An 18,716-nucleotide genomic window follows, 5' to 3' on the forward strand; every position below is an offset into this window, starting at 1 on the left:
CAGAAATTTGTATTTTTATTCAAATGGAGAAAATAGTTATACTAGGGATTCAATTCTTATTTTTTCCTTCCCTATAAACTCATAAACCAGGCCTTTGCAATCCTGAGGCGCCCCCTAGTGTGTGATTAACATTCCCCCCCTGCAGGTGAATTTAAAATATGGAGAAATATGAACCCTTCTTCACAAAAAGAATGCCGATGATCACTTTCTCCTGATTATATCTTAATTTCAATCTGTATTAAATGGCTTTGTGGATGATGTCTGCGGACTGTGGGGTTTTACGACGCCAATATATCTTCTTGGCGATCACAGTGAGGTTTTGTGAGCCTGACTGTTAGTAATCAAAGGCAGATCATGTAGAACGGCCCACATCTGTGTGATTTGGTTAAACACATTGTTCACAGATACAGGAATATTTGGGGAAATTTTACTTATTTTCCCTATTTTTCTGAGGCAAAAAACAAACAAATGCCTTAATACAGACCGTATCTATACTAGTTGTAGTTTCAGCTGATATCAAACAGGAATATTGGGCTGGGATTTTTCAATTAAACTCAATACATGTCTATAGGCTTAATTAGCATAAACACAACAACACAGATTGCTTAGGCATTCAGGTATTAAGTAAAACAAGATAAGAAAAGTAAGATGGGGGTGAGTGGACAACTTCTTCCAAGCTGAGGAAAAGCTCAGTGTCAGACTTGTGCATCTCCCCTGGTTGAAAACATCCAATCATGTATATTAAGTCCTAGTGGTTTAAACAATCTATCTTTCAGCTTTTCCTTAGTCTGCAATATATGCAACTTTTACCAATGTGTTGACTGCATCAACCTTAGAGGTTATAAACAAGACCAGAGCTTAAACTAACAATTATTTTCAATGTATTTTTTTTATATTTATTTTATATATTTTTTCTTAATGTCAGAACATAATCAAAAAAGCTGTCACAACTTCCCAGAGGCCGAGGTCGCAACTTTACATCTTTTATTGTCAAACCAACAGTCCAAAACCCACTGAAAATAATAAAACTCAGAAAAGCATCAAATCCTCACACCTGAGAAGCAGAAATTACAAAACCCTAAACAGTGTTATAATAAACTTAGTGCAAAGCCATTTTTCTATTAACATGGGTTTTCATCAAATTAGAAATATATACTGCTTTAATTCTCAAAAATACTCTTAGAAGACTACATCAAACTACAGTGTTTATGTTTCCCTAATCAGTCCTTTGCATTGAAAGAAAGCATCCTGGCACGGTGCTCGTCCCAGGTAGGTTTCCAGCATGTCCATTCCATCCACAGAGCCACCGACCTCCAGGATCACCCTCCTGTACTCTGTTCCAACCTGTGTTCAGGCACAGATGTGCTCGTAAAGACATTTTACACAGAAACAAGATGAATATTTACAATCAAACATATAAAGATGATCCATGACACCAACCTTTGGATTCAGAATGCCTTCCTTTTTGAAACGACTGAAGAAAATGTCCATGGAGTAGACTTCACTCCACAGATAGCTGTAGTACTGACCGTCATATCCTCCAGCCAAGTGGCTGAAACTGGCCGTCATGTTGGTGCCTGCAGAGAACATGTCTTTGTCATCATAACAAAAGGGTCATGGTTCCAAATTATTAACATATATTCCAAAAAAGTTCTGGGTTTTATACAGGATAAGAAACTCAAAGGTTGCCAGTCCACAGTGGGGTCTTAAATTAATAATCCACTAATAATTATAATAATTATTTATTCCTTCTCATAGGAGGCAACAGAAATGTTCATGCATGTATATCCTAAAAGACAATCGCCTTTAGGTCAATTACAAATAAAGCTTCTAAAAGGTCTTTTTAAAAAGTCTTTTCAATAAAGATGTAATATATATCTTTGAGTCCAGAACAATCTGTGAAATGACAAATTTGTTAAATAACTTTTCAAACCACTTAAATACATTTTTTTACATTTAACCTCAATAAATGTCAGGTGGCGCAACCAAATATCTCTAAATATATATATTTTTCTACAATTTATTTTGAGTGAAATCTTTAAGTATCCCTTTTCTTTTTCTTACAGCTTTAAAATCATAAGGATTAGAAAAATTGGAAAATCAGAAACATTTCACACATAATGCCATGGGATTAGATTTTGAATTAATTCTCATTAAAGTACAATTTTTTATAGTTTTCTTAGTATGCCAATTTGTTGGGACAGTTGCACCACCCCCACATTTAGGAGGTTTGAGAAGCCCAAAATAATTAAAGAATATTATTATTTGAATGTATGAATTTGACTCAATCAATTTTGTAGAATAAATATAACAATTCGGACATCAAAATATGAATGTCTGTCATTGACCCCTTTGTATGCTGCTGACTTTAAAGAAACCACTGACCTGGTGTAGCAGGAACACCCAGGATCTCCTGGCAGTGCTTTGCAAACACCTCCGCTGTATCTGCACAAGGGCTGGTGTGTAGCAACTGGTCCACTTTACTGAGGACCACCTGACGCAGGTTCATCAGACCTGAGGGGGAGAAACACTCAATGTGAGTATGTTTAACATGTCAGCACGTGACCAGATTTGATTCGTGGACAGATGTGAGAGAGTTTGGTGTCGGACCAGTGTTGGCCACTCTGGAGGCGATCAGTTTGTCCAGCAGGTTGTCTGGAATGGCGCTGCCGTCCTTGTAGTGGCGAGACATCCTTCTCAGGGGCTCCTTCTCCCAAACCCAGTTCTCCAGCATCTGAGAGGGAACTTCCACAAAGTCTGTCTCCACCAGGGTTCCACTGAACTCTGAAAAAGTAGTCTGACACACGCAACAAGAGAAGTTCAGGCCCTCGCATTCTAATTAAAAACACAACACATGGCGCACTGCTAAAATGGAGCTGTTGATATACAGTCAGTGGTCCACCTTGGAGCAGAGCTCGTGCATCACATGACCAAACTCGTGGAAATAAGTCTCCACTTCGTGGTGCTGGAGGAGGGAGGGCCAGCCTTTTCTGGGTTTGGTAAAGTTGGCCACCATAACTGCCACCGGGAGCCTACGTTTTCCATCTGGTCCTCTGCAGCCAGGCTGGAGCCCAAAGCACGCTGCATGGCCATACTTCCCCCCCCTGGTGGAAGTTAAGGTCACAGTGCCACACAGTGAGGATGAAATCTGGACATGAACAATGATGACATTACAAAGATCAAGAGCTCTAGACACTGAATGCTTAAATCTCATTATCACCCCAGACAAGGAGGCTATGTTTTTATCTGTGTTTGTTTGCTAGTAAGTGGGATTGTGCAAAAACTAATGAACGGATTACCATGAAACTTGGTGAAAGGGTGTGGTATGGGTCAGGAAAGAGCCCATTGAATTTTTGCATATATCTGGATCAGGGGCTTCATCCAGGAATTTTCTTTCACATTATATAAAATTGCAAGATTGGGCATTTTTCCACCTTTTTGTTAATTTCTCAAGAAATAACGCAGAGATCTTATTGATACAAAAATAGACAAGAGTAGTGTGCAAATATCTATGAACAGTTCAGATTTGGTGCAGATCTGAATAATGATACTGATTACGTGAATTCATTTTTTTTTTTTTATTAGTGGGGTGATCTTTATTTTCAGATCATGGATATTTTGCCTACTCCTAATGTAAACACTTAGCAGACATTTGGTGTGTACATGGTATATGTATACAGCCTGGGTGGAGATGTGTATATGTGTGTATTCTCTACCTCGGGTGCAGGTCCAGGTAGAACTGGCCGATCTCCTCCCCTGTCTCTGTGTCGTGGGCTGAATAAAGTTTGATATTTTCGTGCCACACATTAGCACGTTCCACCTCAGTGAACTTGAGCCCCAGCAGCTCCTGGTAAATACCAAACAGTCCCTCCGTCACCACGTCGAGCGGGAAGTACTCGATCAGTTTGTCCTTGTTCACCGCAAACTTGCCCTGTTCCACTTGGTTCATGTAGTAGGGCATGTCCCAGGCGTTGATCTGTCCGTCAAACTCATAGCCCTTCATCAGGCACTCCCTTTTTTTTAGTGCAAGAATATATTTCCTCTCCTTGATACCTATGGGCTTCAGTGTCTCATAGAATGTGTCTGTAAAGCAGGAAAAAATAACCATCAGTTCAATAAGTTAGTTTTTGTTTTGGTTGTTTTGACATCATTTAATTTCTATCTTTTTTCTAGATGTGTTATTTCAGATCCAGTCTCAGATACAACAGATCACAGAAGAATACATTAGGTTCAGTGTGTGCGATATAGTGACATCTAGTGGTCAAGTGTCAGACAGCAGCCTTCACTAGCTTCCTTTTTAGCTCATGTAGGAGAAACTACAGTAGCTCCCCCTCAGCCACAGATAACATAGGGTCAGGAAACAACTTTATATTAAAAGTATAAATCTTCACTATGCAAAAATCTAACATCCACTAAACAAGGTTGTTGTTCGGTAGAATAGTGGCTATGGAAGTATTAGTAGGAGTAGTAAGTCTCACCATTTTGACATTTAAAAGCCTTTGATTTTATAGCACTGAATTATTTTGTAATGACCTTTTCATTTTCACTTTTATTTTTCAATGTTAAAAAATTCTGAAATTAAAATTCAAGGTTTAAATTTTCAAATAATACTGTATATCTTGTACTGTATAACTGTATGTTCTCAAAGTCAGTTTCTGCCAATAGATTCCCCCTAAATCCTGCACACTGGACCTTTAACTTGCTTTTACATGCTTCTCTGCTTCTATGACCTATGTAAGGTGTCTTTGAGCATCGTTAAAGGTGCTATAGCAATACAATCTATTATTATTATTATTATTATTATTACTTATTTATTATTATTTAATCTCTAACAACTTCAGGAGGATTTTTTGTCTAGACCGTTCACCCAAATCATTTATCACACTATTATACTGCAAACATCTTTTTAGTAGTTACATACTGTATATCCCTTATACTACACACCCTCTCACAGTTTTGCCCTAAAACCAGAAACTGGCCACACGCATCGAATCCCTTCCACTTGACTGTGTGAATCACCACTACTTTCAACAGCCATAAATTACCGTGTATTACATTACATACAAGAGGCATGTTGTGCAACATACGCCCCAGTACATTACCAGCGACAGTGTCATATTTCTCTTCTTTAGTTGAGCCTGTCTACTCTCCAATCCATCTGTCCAGTTTTTTCCTACTGCAAACCAGCGGCTTTGCAGATGGCATGAGACTTGAGTATTCCTGTGCACCTGCCTGAGAGTGTCAGAGCAGACATACCTAGAAAGTCAGACACATTGCCTGCATTCTTGGCCATGTTCATTTCCAGCACGTAGTTAGCATGGCTGCTGTAACCAAGTAAGTCTGCGACCTTTGCCTTCAGCTGTATCAACTGTTCCAGGATTGCCGTGTTTACCTGAAAAAAAAAATAAAGAGCTGCAGAATTAGCTATGAAGATCAGCTAATTTATACAATTTTACTAAATATCTAATTAGAATCATTTAAGTTAGGGTAGTTAGAGTTTCAGTACTGGGTGATTTGGCGACACCTGTGGTCAGTGGTGGTATCAGCAGGTGAAATAAAACAACAATGTCTAGAATTAGGGAATTTAATACTTCTTCTGTACATTATTTGGTAGAAATTGAGCAGAGAAGAGTAACTGATGTATCAGTTTATAATGCAGCCAAATAATTTCTTTTCTACCATTATTTACAATAATATTTAAGACTCTCCTGAATGGCTGCTGTTAACATACATTTCTGGAACAAATACATCATGTTTCCTGTCACACTAAAAATGTGTCCATCTTCATTTATAGTCCATGATGTGAAGAAGCAGAAGTAGGAAATGTGTTTGTAGCAGTATATAAATTCAGGTCTAATATGACTGTAGGAGAGTGAATAGGAAGTTGTCATCCTAGATACACACATAGATCTTTTTCTCACAATTCCTCAAATTTTAACCCTGTAATCACTGGATGTAAACAATTAAATGCCCATAAATATTGTGGAAAATGGGATTTTGATTTTGTGTTAATCAACAGGATTACAACTTTAATCATAGACACAAGTAACAGTTTCTCCAGGACAGGATCTGCTGTGGGAGAAAAGGTGACTGTGTAGGATACTCAGATTGATGATCAGCCTCCAGTTACCTCTTTACACCTGCTGTGAAATGCTGTTTCCATCTTCCTCCTGGTCTCAGGGTTGTGACACCTCTTCATCAGGGGGAAGTAATGAGGATATTCAAGTGTCACCTTGTACTTCCCATTCGCTGTCTTTTCCAGTCCGTTGAGATAACAATCAGCGAGTCCACCTTGACAGCAGAGGACAGCACCATAAGTGAAAACTAGTTAAATCCTATTCATACCAGCAGACTGACGGATTACATCTTGTAAGCTTACCCAGCTCCCGCTCAGAAAAGACGAGAAAAGTGTTGTCCTCGTTCAGATTCTGGTTAAACTCTATGGAGAGTTCACTGATGAGCTTAGATATTCTTTTTATTTCCTTGAGAGAGAAAAGAAGCAAAGAAAGAAGAAAAAACAAGTCAGGGATTATTCAGAAATAATAAGCAGGAGTTATAAACAACAGTTACTCACGATTGAACTTCAAAATACCAGACTAGCACCTGCCATCACTTCAATGATTGTCTTATAATCTTTTTGTGATTCTCATATCTCGAGAGCCGTTCACTTGGCGTGTGAATCGTTAAAGGCCCAGAGAAGTACAGTGTTGAGTTTGGTGCAATTTGGACACATGACATGTTCAATATCAATAAACATTGAATAACCGGCGCTCTGTAGCAGCGGTGGCTGAGACTCATCAACGTGATGTTGTTGTTCACGACAAAAGCAACAACAGCTGATTCTCCAGTTGGTGGTTCTGCAGACTGAGTGGAGCTTCACTGAACTTTGAATAAACAGCTCTTTGTGCAGCAGTGGTGGAGCAGCTTCAGGGTTCTGTGGACTGAGTCCTGCAGCTGGTCTTTACTTCCCGTGGCTGAATAACCTCATGTCACTTTAACAGTTTCAGATAGAAATCTGCAACCAGCATCACCGCAGGCTAAGCAAACAGCCCGTTTCAAACAGGCAGGGTTAGAATGGGCATTGTACTAATTTAACAAATACATATTGTAGACCCTGGACTGGTCACCAGTGTATCACAGGGCCAACATATAGACCAACAACCATTCGCACTCACATTCAAACAAACGAACGGTTTAGAAATGAAGGAGTCATCTCGAGCGGATGCAGGGAAGTGGCCGGGAGCAGGAGACTGTTTTTTTAAAATTCCTCGAGCCCACGGGTGGAACAGTGAGGAAAGTAAAAATTTCTTTTGAAAGGAAAACATGATTCACAATATCCTTGTGACATGTGGAATTGGCAAGTGAGAAATGAGGAGTGAACTGCATGTGTTTGGACTGTGGGAGGGAGCCAGAGTACTTTGAGAAAACCCACATAAAAACAGGGAGAACATGCAAACTCCACACAGAACGACCCCCTGCCGGACCCGGATTCAAACCAGGAACCCTCTTACTAAGAGTCGGCAGAGGTAACAACCCCCCTACGTTTTTATACAAACATCACACATTACCTCTTGAATGTCCTTAGACAGGTGCAATCCTCTCCTCTTGCCTAATGTAACAAGTCTGTCTATGAACCTCTTTTCCTCGGGTGAAACGTCGTCTTGGAACTTTCTCTGTCAAAACATTTTCACATTAGACAAACACAATTCGTCATATAAGCAGAATTCCGAGCTTTATAAGCCGCTATAAATATGTCAGCCAGCGCGGCCTGCATGGAATAAACATGTCATCAGCTACTGCTGATTAAATCAGATTGAATTTCCCTCCCAGACTAAAACAGGAGCAGTGCTGGGATCAACTGAGGCAACGGTATCATTGGTATTTATCTAAAATAACTCGGTACTCACACATCTATCATCTGTTGCCCTCTGGCTGACATTAAATGTGAAAATAATCTATTACAGGCTTGATATTGTGATAAATGCATTAAATCCTCACAAATTAGACTCCATATTTTTATGGGTAATACCACGTTAACACCTCGTCTACTATCTTCATGAGCCAGTGACCTAATTAAAGCAGTTTTTGTATCAACCTCTCCCTACTTCATGATGTCAGTGACGTGTGCGTTCGAGTGGATGTGACATGAGGTTTACCTGCAAGGCCGTAATCCGCTTGAACACGTCCTCCCTCATACTTATCTCCACATCAAACTCAGAAAGTTTTTTGTCGGCCTCTGTGCTCGCTGAGCGAACCTCTTTGGAAGGACAGACGTACTGAGGGAAGTCGAGAACATGGCGGGACGCTGAGGGCACAGAGCAAACGCAGAGGACACAGTGAATGTTAACTGTGGTTTGTACACCATATTAAGACTGCATAAAAAATAGCCATAAAAAGTTAGGCTGGTGTTCATATAAATGGACTTGTCAACAAAATAATCGCTCAGTTACTGATTTCCTACTCCCTCTGTAGGAGACTTATGACCCCTGGAGGTGGCTGAAGGATATTGATGTGAGATAGTAAAATATAATCTGCATCACCCATGTTGCACATTTTTGCAGCTCATCGCCTCAGAGGTGATGTGGGGACAAATAAAAAAATGAAAAAGGCTGACGACTTTTTTATTTTCACGATTTTATTTTATATGTAACTAAATGTGATTTAATTTGTTGTAACAGCTATGGCAGAAATATTGAATTTCTAATTGTTTTTACATTTTATTTTGATCTCTGGTGAACGTCTGGCAACCTCATCCAAGGGGTCCCCACCCCTGGTTTCTCAACTACAGAGTATTTACAGCGCCAAGAAGATACAGTATATGGGGTCGACTTAAAATAAACTACAGTGATGACTCGTCAAAAAGCAATAGCTCATTACCTTGGCCAAATAGGTTATGTGTCCACCCCTGTTTATTTCTGTTTGTTTGTTTGGTTTGAGCAAGATTATCGGATGGATTACAATGGAAACAGGTGGAAGGATGTGGTATAGGTCAGGAAATAACCCATTGGTGCAGATTTAACATTTTTGACATTTCCACCAATTTCCCAGGGATTAAATTATAGATCTTGATGATAATAATCAGACATGTTTAGGAGACTGATATGTATGACTGTGTGCACTTTGGAGCAGTTGATTGAATTTAATGGGACTGTTCGGCCTTTTCGGAAGTATGCGACCTAATAAGTGATTTAGCGGATCAGGTTTTCGGACACTTTGTCTTTTTGTGGGATTTAAAAAGGACATGAAAATAATGCTGATTACTACCTGACTTGATACTTACATGCATAATCCAGTTTGACATTAGCCAGGGCTTTCAGGGTGTTTTCAACAGTGACATGTTCTGTGCTCAGGGACCCAATGTCATCATAGGCCTTCTTCACTCTGTTGATCAAGTTGTCTGTCGTGGCCCTGATCTCTTCTGGAGACAGGTCCCATCTCAGTGTGTTTCTCTGGTTCCCAGTCTGAGAGCAGTCTCTGGCGGACACCACACACACATTCTGGATGGTCATCCTCAGGAGATGTTTAGACAGGCTGTAAGAAACAATAACCATCATAAATTCCACATTAATTCCAGACCTATACACCCATGGAATATCCTATTGAGAGTGAGCAGGGGATCACAGCAGGTGGCACGAAGGTATGGCAATAAATTCTTCTTCTCTTTCAAGCCCCCACTTGAACGTGCTCGGCATGTTTCTAATGCAAGCTATGACCTTTTCCCCGTGTCCACACTCAGTGGGTCGGGTTTCACGACATTGCAATAACGGAAGCCATTCAAAACAAAACCACAAAAGCGTGCTGGTGCTGGTGGCATAATGCGTGAGGCAGCTGTGGCACTGGAATGAAGAGTTATTCCCGAGTGTCACTTTAATATCAGGAGAATGTGTCAATAAAACACACACACACACACACACACACACACACACACACACACACACACACCACACAGCAGCAGTTATGCATGAAGAGTTGTGTAACATTTCAATCAGCAGACTGAGCAGCAGCGGCTCTTTGGAGAATGTGTGCGTAAAATGAAGCGGGTACCTGCAGCAGAGCGTGCGGCTCACCGCAACTCTTAACGCACACATGCGGGCGGTGTCATGCGTTTCCCTGTGCAACAAACACACGCTCCTGTCTTCTTACTGTACTGTAGGTCAGTGCCACAGGAAGCTGAAGTCTTTCCTGCCTCTCTCTCTCTCTCTGTCTCTCTTGCATGTGGAATATGCCTCTTGTTTCCGCTGTCAACGCGCAGGCGCAGAGGACGTAGGGGAGGACGCACAGGAGGAGGACGCGGAGGAGGAGGAGGAGGAGGACACGATCCATCCGACACAAAGTCCACATGACGCGGTAGCAGCAGCCGAAAGCTGGATACGACCTGAGGTAGGTGGGCGGGGGTGGAGGATGCTTAGTGGTGCTGATGGTGCTGATGGTGATGGGGGGGGGGGACACGCACGTTGATTAGCATCCGTTGGCAGATTGTTGTTTATAAATGTGCCATCAGTGTTTGCAGGAAGCTGCCCCCCCCCACCCCTATTTGTGGTACCTCTCCTCGCGGTGTTTTGACAGAACGGCTGCGATCGTTTCTGCAGACAGCCTCACACAAGCCGTGCACAGTCGAGCCGAGCCGAGCCGTGTCATCAGTAAAGACAGGCTGCACCCATGCCAATGCATCCAACGAGCTAGAAATGTGAATCAAATGTGTATATGGAGCCTGTGTGATGACTACAAGCACACCTCGCCTCCCCTTGTGGTATTACATCACAGCTCCTGCATACGTGCATGTGTACGTGTGTCAACACACGCTCACGGAGAATTGGGGGTGTTTGTTGTAGCAGATGAACATAACAACGCATGGCTTCAGCACGTGAGGGGAATATGAGGCGATGTTTGTGTCTGCAAATGATTTCCCCAAAGGGACAAATTACCCTCAGGGTGCTGGGCTCTCTTCTTAAACCCTCCTGCACAACATGGGACTGGCATGGATCCGCAGCCTGTCTTATAGTTAGCTCGTTTTATTATAAACAAGAAGCCTTTCTTTCTTTTCATCCTCCTTTACGTTACCTTGGAAACCAGCCAAATGCGCCACCGGCATCATTTATAGCATTTATGTATGAGAGGCTGGGATTAGCATGGGAGAGAAAAATGATAACCTACTTTATTAGGGGGTATGCACCATGTGAACAAAGGGAACCCTCTACAGGAAGGGACCAACAGATATGATAAACTGCAGGGTTTGTCTTAAATGATGTCAGACATTAATGGTTCACATTCCTAAACAATTAAATGAATGACCAACAACCAATTGATATAATCTGAGAATCATGCGGACAAGTGGGCAGTTGATAATCCAGCCCTGAATAATAATAATATAATACCCCACTATGTTTTACTACTACCCCTTTAAACCAATATTTATTCATCCTACTGCATTTTGAGATTATCACACTACAGATATGGCTTGAATGGCATAAAAACAAAACTTGAAACTTGTAATGGGATGTGACAAACTTTAACAAGCCATTAAAACCTTAGTGTAAACAAATATTATGGAAATTATGTCCAAGGATGACAACACTTTGAAAAAAACCTGCTTTATTAATGCACACAGATATGATTCATGATGACTTATTCCATAAATTAAAGACGGTAAAAACATATTTTCAGTCAGACACGAACACACGGTTTGTGTCAAAGTTTGAAAAGGTACAACACTTAATCTTTATAAATGATGAGGACGTATTTAATTTCAGTTTATTTAGTCGTGACTGTTTATGCCATAGACAAATACATTGTAGTGAATGAAGATAGAAAGACTTATGTTATCTGTATAATGTTATTTATAATGTGAACGCAGACACATGTAGATGTTGATCTGTGTTAAGTCACAAAAACTCATTGGGACTTTAATCATCGTGAATGTATGATCATGTATCAGCGTTGCAGTTCTTAAGCAAATCATTTAAATAGTGTAACGCTGTGTGGGTGCTTTCTGTTTCTCTCCAAACAACTTCCTGTTCCCAGCAGTTTCCAGGTAAAAATGGCCGTGGAGAAGCGCCTGGCGTTCTCTATTGTGCAGTTCCTACGAGATCAAACACATTGCGGAGCTTTGAATTCGGATGAGCAGGAGAGCCTGGAAGGTAGGTCGGCCTGCTGTATCACTTTTAAAGTATATAGGACACTGCTCTGGTCCTGTCCACTTCACAATGAGCTGAATGTATGTTCTCAGTTCACTGTCCCAATGTACAGGGAATAAACAGGTTTTCATCTTCAAAGAGAATCATTGATGATCAGAAATCAGAGCAGGATGTGCAGTGTGTGTGGTGCTGCGGGTGTGACGGACAGGACCCTTTAAACGCCTTTATCACCATCACAATACGATGCTAAGACCAGTTGTTTAGCTGTTATTTAACCATAAATGTGCTGTCGTTGATCTCATTAAAATGATGCTGTCATATTTTTCTGATCCTCCACTACAGTTGCGATCCAGTGTTTGGAGACCACCTTTAAGATCAGCTCCAGTGACTGTCACCTCGCTGTGCCTCAGCCGCTGACAGAGATATTCCTCAACTCCCTGCTCAAGGTGGGTTCTGCACAACACACTGCGCCACTGCCTCACCACGGGAGGAAAGTACTTTCTTGTGTTCACTGTATTTACGATGCCTGTCCTTAAATGGGCCTTTAAAAAAATACACACAAAACAGCACAAGATTAATAAACAATGCATGACTCACAAACAGATAACCCGTGATATAGCTATAAAATAGAATAAAATGACAAACAGCAGATCACCCACGACCACACGGCTGATTCAATCTTATTCAGTCTAAAATGATCCATTTAGAATTCAGTGGACAAAGACTTATTTTCCAAACAGAAAAATCGGCTTTTAGAATTTATGAAATGGCACCTGAGCATACTGTTGTTGTTTTTTATGTATATGGTGCATATACAGTACCTGACCTAGTTCAGCTTTTACATCATCAAGGAGATGGTTAATACACAGAAGCAAATTACATATATGTCACGTTATCTACAGTCGGCGCTGTACATCTTCATGATGGCTAAAATTTTGACTTGTCAAACACAGGTCAAAATAATACTCATCTTCTTTCACCTAAATGTTGACGTCATCAGTTACATTATATCTGTTGTATTCCTGCCAGCAAGTCAAAGCATCCATCATATATATATATATTGTTCATTCACGGTACATTCCACATCAGTGATTGCACTGTTTTTCTGTTTTTACTCAGAACGACAACATCACCATCCCAGAGACGACCCCTTCTCCAGAGAACATAGAGCAAGCGGAGCAGCTAAAGAATGAAGGTAACATTACAACTCATTTACATTCTGGTAAATAATCTTTTCATCTCTAATGGGTTTATGCACTTGAGTGTTTAGTGAACAGAGGAGGGACAGTTGCACAAGAGCAGACCCCTGCAGAACTAAATGTACCACACTATTTATTCATGGTAATTATATCTTATCATTATTCAGGTATTATGATGTTTTCTATGTGTTTTGCCCTGAATCTCTATCAGTACTGATATCAGGCTCAGCAGTGCTGGTGCAAATAGCTGATTAATCGGTTGCTTTGATTGATAGAAAAGGAAACTAATTCGATAATTGATTAACGGACTAAATTCAGACCTTTTTTTCAAGCTGAAATGCTAAAAACATATTGTGGTTCTAACTTCTCCAATGTGAATGTGTCTTACATTGTACTAAATGTTGTAAATATGATATATGTCTTTTTGGTTGAACAAAATAAGGTTATTTGAAGGCCAACAATAATTATCGTTACTAATTAATCAGATGAGCATTTCCCCAATTAACTTATTGGCTGTTGGTCTATAAAACATCACGCTGTCATCAGAAAGCAGTGAAAATGTATATATATATACATTTTCACTGTTTTCTGATTTCTAATTATTGTTGGCCGCAGCCCTAAGGTTCTTTATAGTTCATATGAAAACTGTTAATCTGCCTCAGGTTGAATTGCTGTTAGTCTCACAGCATCCATCTCCTTAACCTCATCCTTGCCATTTCTCATATGTTGTGTAACTGCAGTCCAAGTACATGTGTCTGACCTGAAGTGAACGATCCAGTATTTTATTTTTAGGGAATAATCACATGAAGGAGGAGAACTACAGATGTGCGGTGGAGTGCTACACAAAGGCCATTGATCTGGACCTGAGAAACGCTGTGTACTACTGCAACAGGTATTTACATCAGCATCGTTTCACACTGTTTTTCACATTCGTCAAAAGTACAGCAGTCAGGCAGAGATGAGACAGAGGTATGGTAGCTGATGCCTTTGGGTTGATGGGATGTAATGCTTTAACTGGACCTGATGGTGCTCGTGAACTGAATCCCCTCCTTGTGCACGGTGCATATGAATTTAATTAAACCAACCAATTGATTAAGGAAACCATAATGTCCTCTGCAGGGCTGCAGCTCACAGTAAACTGGGAAATTACACAGAGGCCACCGGTGACTGCGAGAGAGCCATCGGGATTGATCCGACCTACAGCAAAGCTTATGGACGGATGGGGTGAGTTCTAATAATGTCATTTACTGTTAAAAGAGATAGTGCTATTGAGTTGTTGTGCTCTTATAGTCTGCTGCAGAACGTTCAGAGGTCTGTGTCTCTCCTCTGTGGCTGCAGGTTGGCTTTAACAGCCATGAACAAGTATCCCGAGGCCATTACCTTCTTTAAGAAAGCTTTGGTTTTAGACCCGGAGAATGACACGTACAAATCCAACCTGAAGATCGCAGAGCAGAAGCAGAAAGAAGCAACCAGTCCAGTGAGTGAAAACACACTCGTCGTCTGTGCCCAAGCAATAAATCCCTCTAAAAGGATTAGAGTTCTGTTTCTGTCCCTTCTCTTTCCTTCTTTTGTTTCTTTGTTTCTTCAAATACTATCGCCACCTTGCTGCCCTTTATACCCTCTCACAAAACCTCTTACGCCCATCCACTCACACAGACACACACCTACAACCATTAAATAATAAATAAACCTCCTTATTTTTTCCTCTCCCTTTTTAATTCAATTCAATTTTACTCATATAGTGCCAAATCATTATATACATTATCTCAAGGCACTTCACATATTAAGGTTGAGACCTTAAAAGTAATACAGAAACTCAACAGTTCCCACAATGAGCAAACACTTCTCTGGAGAGAAAAGCTCCGTCATTAACTGGAAGAAACCTCGAGCAGAACCAGACACTAAACACTTACTTTGTTTGTTGTTGTTCTTGTGCCCTTGTGTTGGTCACCACACTGTATTGCAGCATGAGTAATAAATAATAAAAAGAAGTAAAACAAGCTGTATTTACCCGTTAGCCCTAATTTTATTATCTAACGTGATTATTCTTTTCTTTCTATGAATGTGTTCGACAGGTAGCTGCTGGATTGGGATTTGACATGGCGAGTTTAATCAACAACCCTGCCTTTATTAGCATGGTAAGAGCATGATTTATAATATGAGCACTGTACATAAAACTGGCTGTGTATTAGGAACAATAGAGGCTACGAGCTGTTGGGGAAAGTTACAGTTCCTCCTGGAGACAGGTGTCTTCTGCTTGTTTTGTCTCTGGCGGGTTTAAATTCGATTTTTTTCTCCCAATTAGTCCCATGAGAGGGACGTTAATCAATAGTTTATTTTGAAGTGGAAAAGGACCTTTCAGAAGGCCGACTTATTAGCAGGGTTTTATTGCTTTATAGCAACAATGAGAGACATTTAACTCAGACATCTGTCCAGAGCACCAGATCGTCCTTTCCTCCAAAATCACCAAATTAATTGTTGCGATAAAACATTTAGAAAAGACCCAAGTAACTTCAGCTTTGTTTCTTTTCACAGGCGGCAAGTGTGATGCAGAACCAGCAAGTACAACAGCTGTAGGTGTTTGAAGTCGAGTTTTAAAACATGCTCCTCAGACTTTAATGTCGTGTGACTCACTGTCACTGTGTCCCTGTTCTGCACAGTATGTCAGGAATGATGACAAACGCAGTCAGGGGTCCTGCAGCGGGAGTGGGGGGACTGTCAGACATCTCCAGCTTGATCGAAGCGTAAGTTCACTCAACTCAAAAAATCACTTTTTCACATGAGTTTTATATGAGTTATACAGGTACCATTTATTTTGAGAGAAAAATGTTAAAGGTAGTGGTAGTTTGACATTTTGACAATTATTCCCTGGAAAATGGGTAAAAATTACGTAAAGAATCCTCCCTATCTTGCAATGTTAAAGAAAGTGAAAAGGATTTTCCTGGATCCGCCCCTTTGTCTGAATCCAAGGCAAAATGTACCTGGTCCTGTCTTGGCCCATGTCCCGTTTTAAATCCAGACGGAAAACCGTAACCTTCTTTTACACTTTAAATCTTTTAACCTCTTTTATTCTGCTCTTTGGATTTTATTTTTTAAACTAATTGTTTTGAATGGTGCTTTTTTGGCTTTGAATTGATTTCTTTTCATTTTCTCTCTGTCCCTGTACAACCTTGACTCCACTTATGTGAATGAAATGGGCTTTAGAAATAAAACTGCCTTGCCCTGCACATACACACTGTGGCACTTCACTGTGGTCAAAGCATTTCTCAACATCATTAAGTGGTTGGAGACAAGTTCGAACAGCTTGTGTTATTACTCTTTAATTATGTTCTGTCCCCGATGCCCAAACAGACACACAACAGTGACTCTTCTTAATCGTTTATCCCAGGAAACCCAGCATGATGAGAAGCTTTCGGTTGTATCAGTATCCGGTTTTATCTGTTCTGTAATTGTGAGGAGATAAAATCGGAGATGTCACACGTTCTTTCACACGTTCAGTGGGAATATACTGTAAATGTCATCTTGCTCTGTCTCTCTCTCTCTCTGTGTGAGCTGTTGTTGTGGCAGAAAGCAATTCAGCAGGTAAACACAGTTATCTCATCTCTGTGTCAGGGGACAACAGTTTGCTCAGCAGATCCAGCAGCAGAACCCGGAGCTGATCGAGCAGCTGAGGAACCACATCCGGAGTCGTTCCTTCAGCGGCAGCGCAGAGGAGCACTCATGATCCATTCAGGTCATTTTCCTTTTTTCACTCCGTCCAGAACTCGTGCCCACACCTGGTCCTGTGACAACATCTCCTCCACTGGTTCCCAGTCCCTCAGCACATCCAATTCAAAACCCCAGTCCTCACCCACACAGACCTCCACAATCAGGCTCCTTCCTGCCTCTACCACACCCCCTCACATAGCCTCCCCACCATACCACACAGGGCCAAGCATCAGACCTGGGGTGACAGAGCTCTCTCAGTAGCTGCCCCTTCCCTCTGGAACTCTCTCCCCCAACACATCAGAGAAACCCTTACTCAAAACTCACCTCTTCAGAAATGCTGTGTATTGTAGTCATTTTTAATCTCTTTTAATCTTTTGTAAAGAGTGTCCTTGAAAAGGTCTTTACAAAAAAACATATAATTATCATTATTTCCAATGTTTAAAACTAAATCCGAGCAGAAAATGTGTTAAATACCAATTATATTAACATGAAATATTTTCTTCTATTCCAGCCTCACGTTTATTTTTATTTTTTTTCCAAGGAAGGGCAACCATAAGGCGCGATTACAATCTCTACACCCATTTCTGAAGGCAGAGACGAGGATGGGGGTTGAAGGCACTTTACTGTGACTGAGCGCTCTGTGGGGTGGACGGACGAGAGGGCCTGGAGGCTGGACCACGAAACGGAGCATCCCACACACATTTAGGGCGAAACATCTCATCGTAAAAAAGATTTAAAAAAAAAAGAGGCAGAACATGAGTAAATACTTTCTTCAGAGCTTTTACCGCAGAGGTCGTGTTTTACATGTGGTGAAATCCTCTCTTGGTGTCATGACTCGAGGATGCTTCTGTCTGTAAGTCACGATGGACAGCGATGTACTTTTACAGCATTGCAGGGAACATTTCACCTTTTTGTTCTCGTACAACACCGATAGAACATCAGGTTTACAGCTTTGTTTGTATATTGCATATTGTTTGATATTATTTTTGTAGACAGAACACGCTGTTATATATTCAGTGCTAGATCACGTCAGACTCACACCACTGCTTCTAAATGAGCAAGACTCAACTTTTCAGACAACAGTGTAATTGTATAGCAGTGTTATATACAGCCTGCGTTATGTTGTCATTGCACTTTAGCAAACATTCCCCCCCCTCCCCCTTTGAAGCCCCCACTTGATTCTTCATTAACTTGTAACAACTGATTCAGATTGATCATTTTGCATGCACTCAAATCTGGTGTTTGAGGTCAGATGCTTTATGGAAACTTATAGCTATGCTAAGGCAGCACAATGTTTTGTCTAAAATATGTGAATAAATGTCTTGGAAATTGATCGATCGTGCACTCATGCCTTTTTTTCCTTCTGTATTTGTCATTATTAAATGACATGTTTAATGCTACATGGAGTAAAATAGTCCTCAGATATGCTCATAAAGAAGAAATGTTACTCGCACTATAGTCTATAAAGTGACCATTTAACATAGTAAGATTAAGTCTTCAGAAACCTTATTATTAAAACATTCTTTTCTATCTCTTGATCATTTTCAAGACAACTAGAAATACAGCACAGCGGCTGTATAGCTCCAGCGTGCATTCATGAGGTCACCGTCACCTTGACCTTTGACCATCCACATCGAATTAGTTATTACATTTGTGGAAAATTTGAAAGGATTCT

The 18,716-nt window shown here is 40.7% G+C and overlaps 2 protein-coding genes across 5 annotated transcripts; one reads left to right on the forward strand and one right to left on the reverse strand.

Moving 5' to 3' along the window:
* Positions 1-954: 954 nt before the first annotated feature.
* nln (neurolysin (metallopeptidase M3 family)) lies at positions 955-10,241 on the reverse strand. Of its 2 annotated transcripts, none has more exons than XM_035185132.1 (13): positions 10,144-10,241; positions 9,281-9,531; positions 8,157-8,305; positions 7,569-7,673; positions 6,380-6,482; positions 6,131-6,291; positions 5,257-5,392; positions 3,717-4,083; positions 2,903-3,104; positions 2,611-2,797; positions 2,386-2,514; positions 1,441-1,577; positions 955-1,344 (listed from the first exon to the last, which is right to left on the reverse strand). In XM_035185132.1, the coding sequence occupies exons 2-13, from the start codon at positions 9,507-9,509 to the stop codon at positions 1,207-1,209; spliced, it is 2,043 nt and encodes a 680-aa protein (XP_035041023.1). In that variant the 5' UTR covers positions 9,510-9,531; positions 10,144-10,241; the 3' UTR covers positions 955-1,206. The 2 variants fall into 2 exon arrangements, with proteins under 2 accessions (XP_035041023.1, XP_035041022.1); XM_035185131.1 differs by having other exon boundaries at positions 10,045-10,234.
* sgtb (small glutamine rich tetratricopeptide repeat co-chaperone beta) lies at positions 10,170-18,374 on the forward strand. 3 transcript variants are annotated; one of them, XM_035185137.1, is made up of 12 exons: positions 10,170-10,380; positions 12,025-12,137; positions 12,477-12,580; positions 13,254-13,329; positions 14,126-14,225; positions 14,453-14,557; positions 14,672-14,810; positions 15,409-15,471; positions 15,869-15,906; positions 15,994-16,077; positions 16,946-17,066; positions 17,583-18,374. In XM_035185137.1, exons 2-11 carry the CDS (start codon positions 12,038-12,040, stop codon positions 17,055-17,057), a joined length of 921 nt encoding a protein of 306 aa, XP_035041028.1. In that variant the 5' UTR covers positions 10,170-10,380; positions 12,025-12,037; the 3' UTR covers positions 17,058-17,066; positions 17,583-18,374. The 3 variants fall into 3 exon arrangements, with proteins under 3 accessions (XP_035041028.1, XP_035041027.1, XP_035041026.1); XM_035185136.1 differs by having other exon boundaries at positions 10,171-10,380; positions 12,022-12,137; positions 17,553-18,374; XM_035185135.1 differs by having other exon boundaries at positions 10,173-10,380; positions 12,022-12,137.
* Positions 18,375-18,716: the final 342 nt, after the last annotated feature.

This window comes from Hippoglossus stenolepis, chromosome 18, assembly GCF_022539355.2.
Source record: "Hippoglossus stenolepis isolate QCI-W04-F060 chromosome 18, HSTE1.2, whole genome shotgun sequence".
Lineage (NCBI taxonomy): Eukaryota > Metazoa > Chordata > Actinopteri > Pleuronectiformes > Pleuronectidae > Hippoglossus > Hippoglossus stenolepis.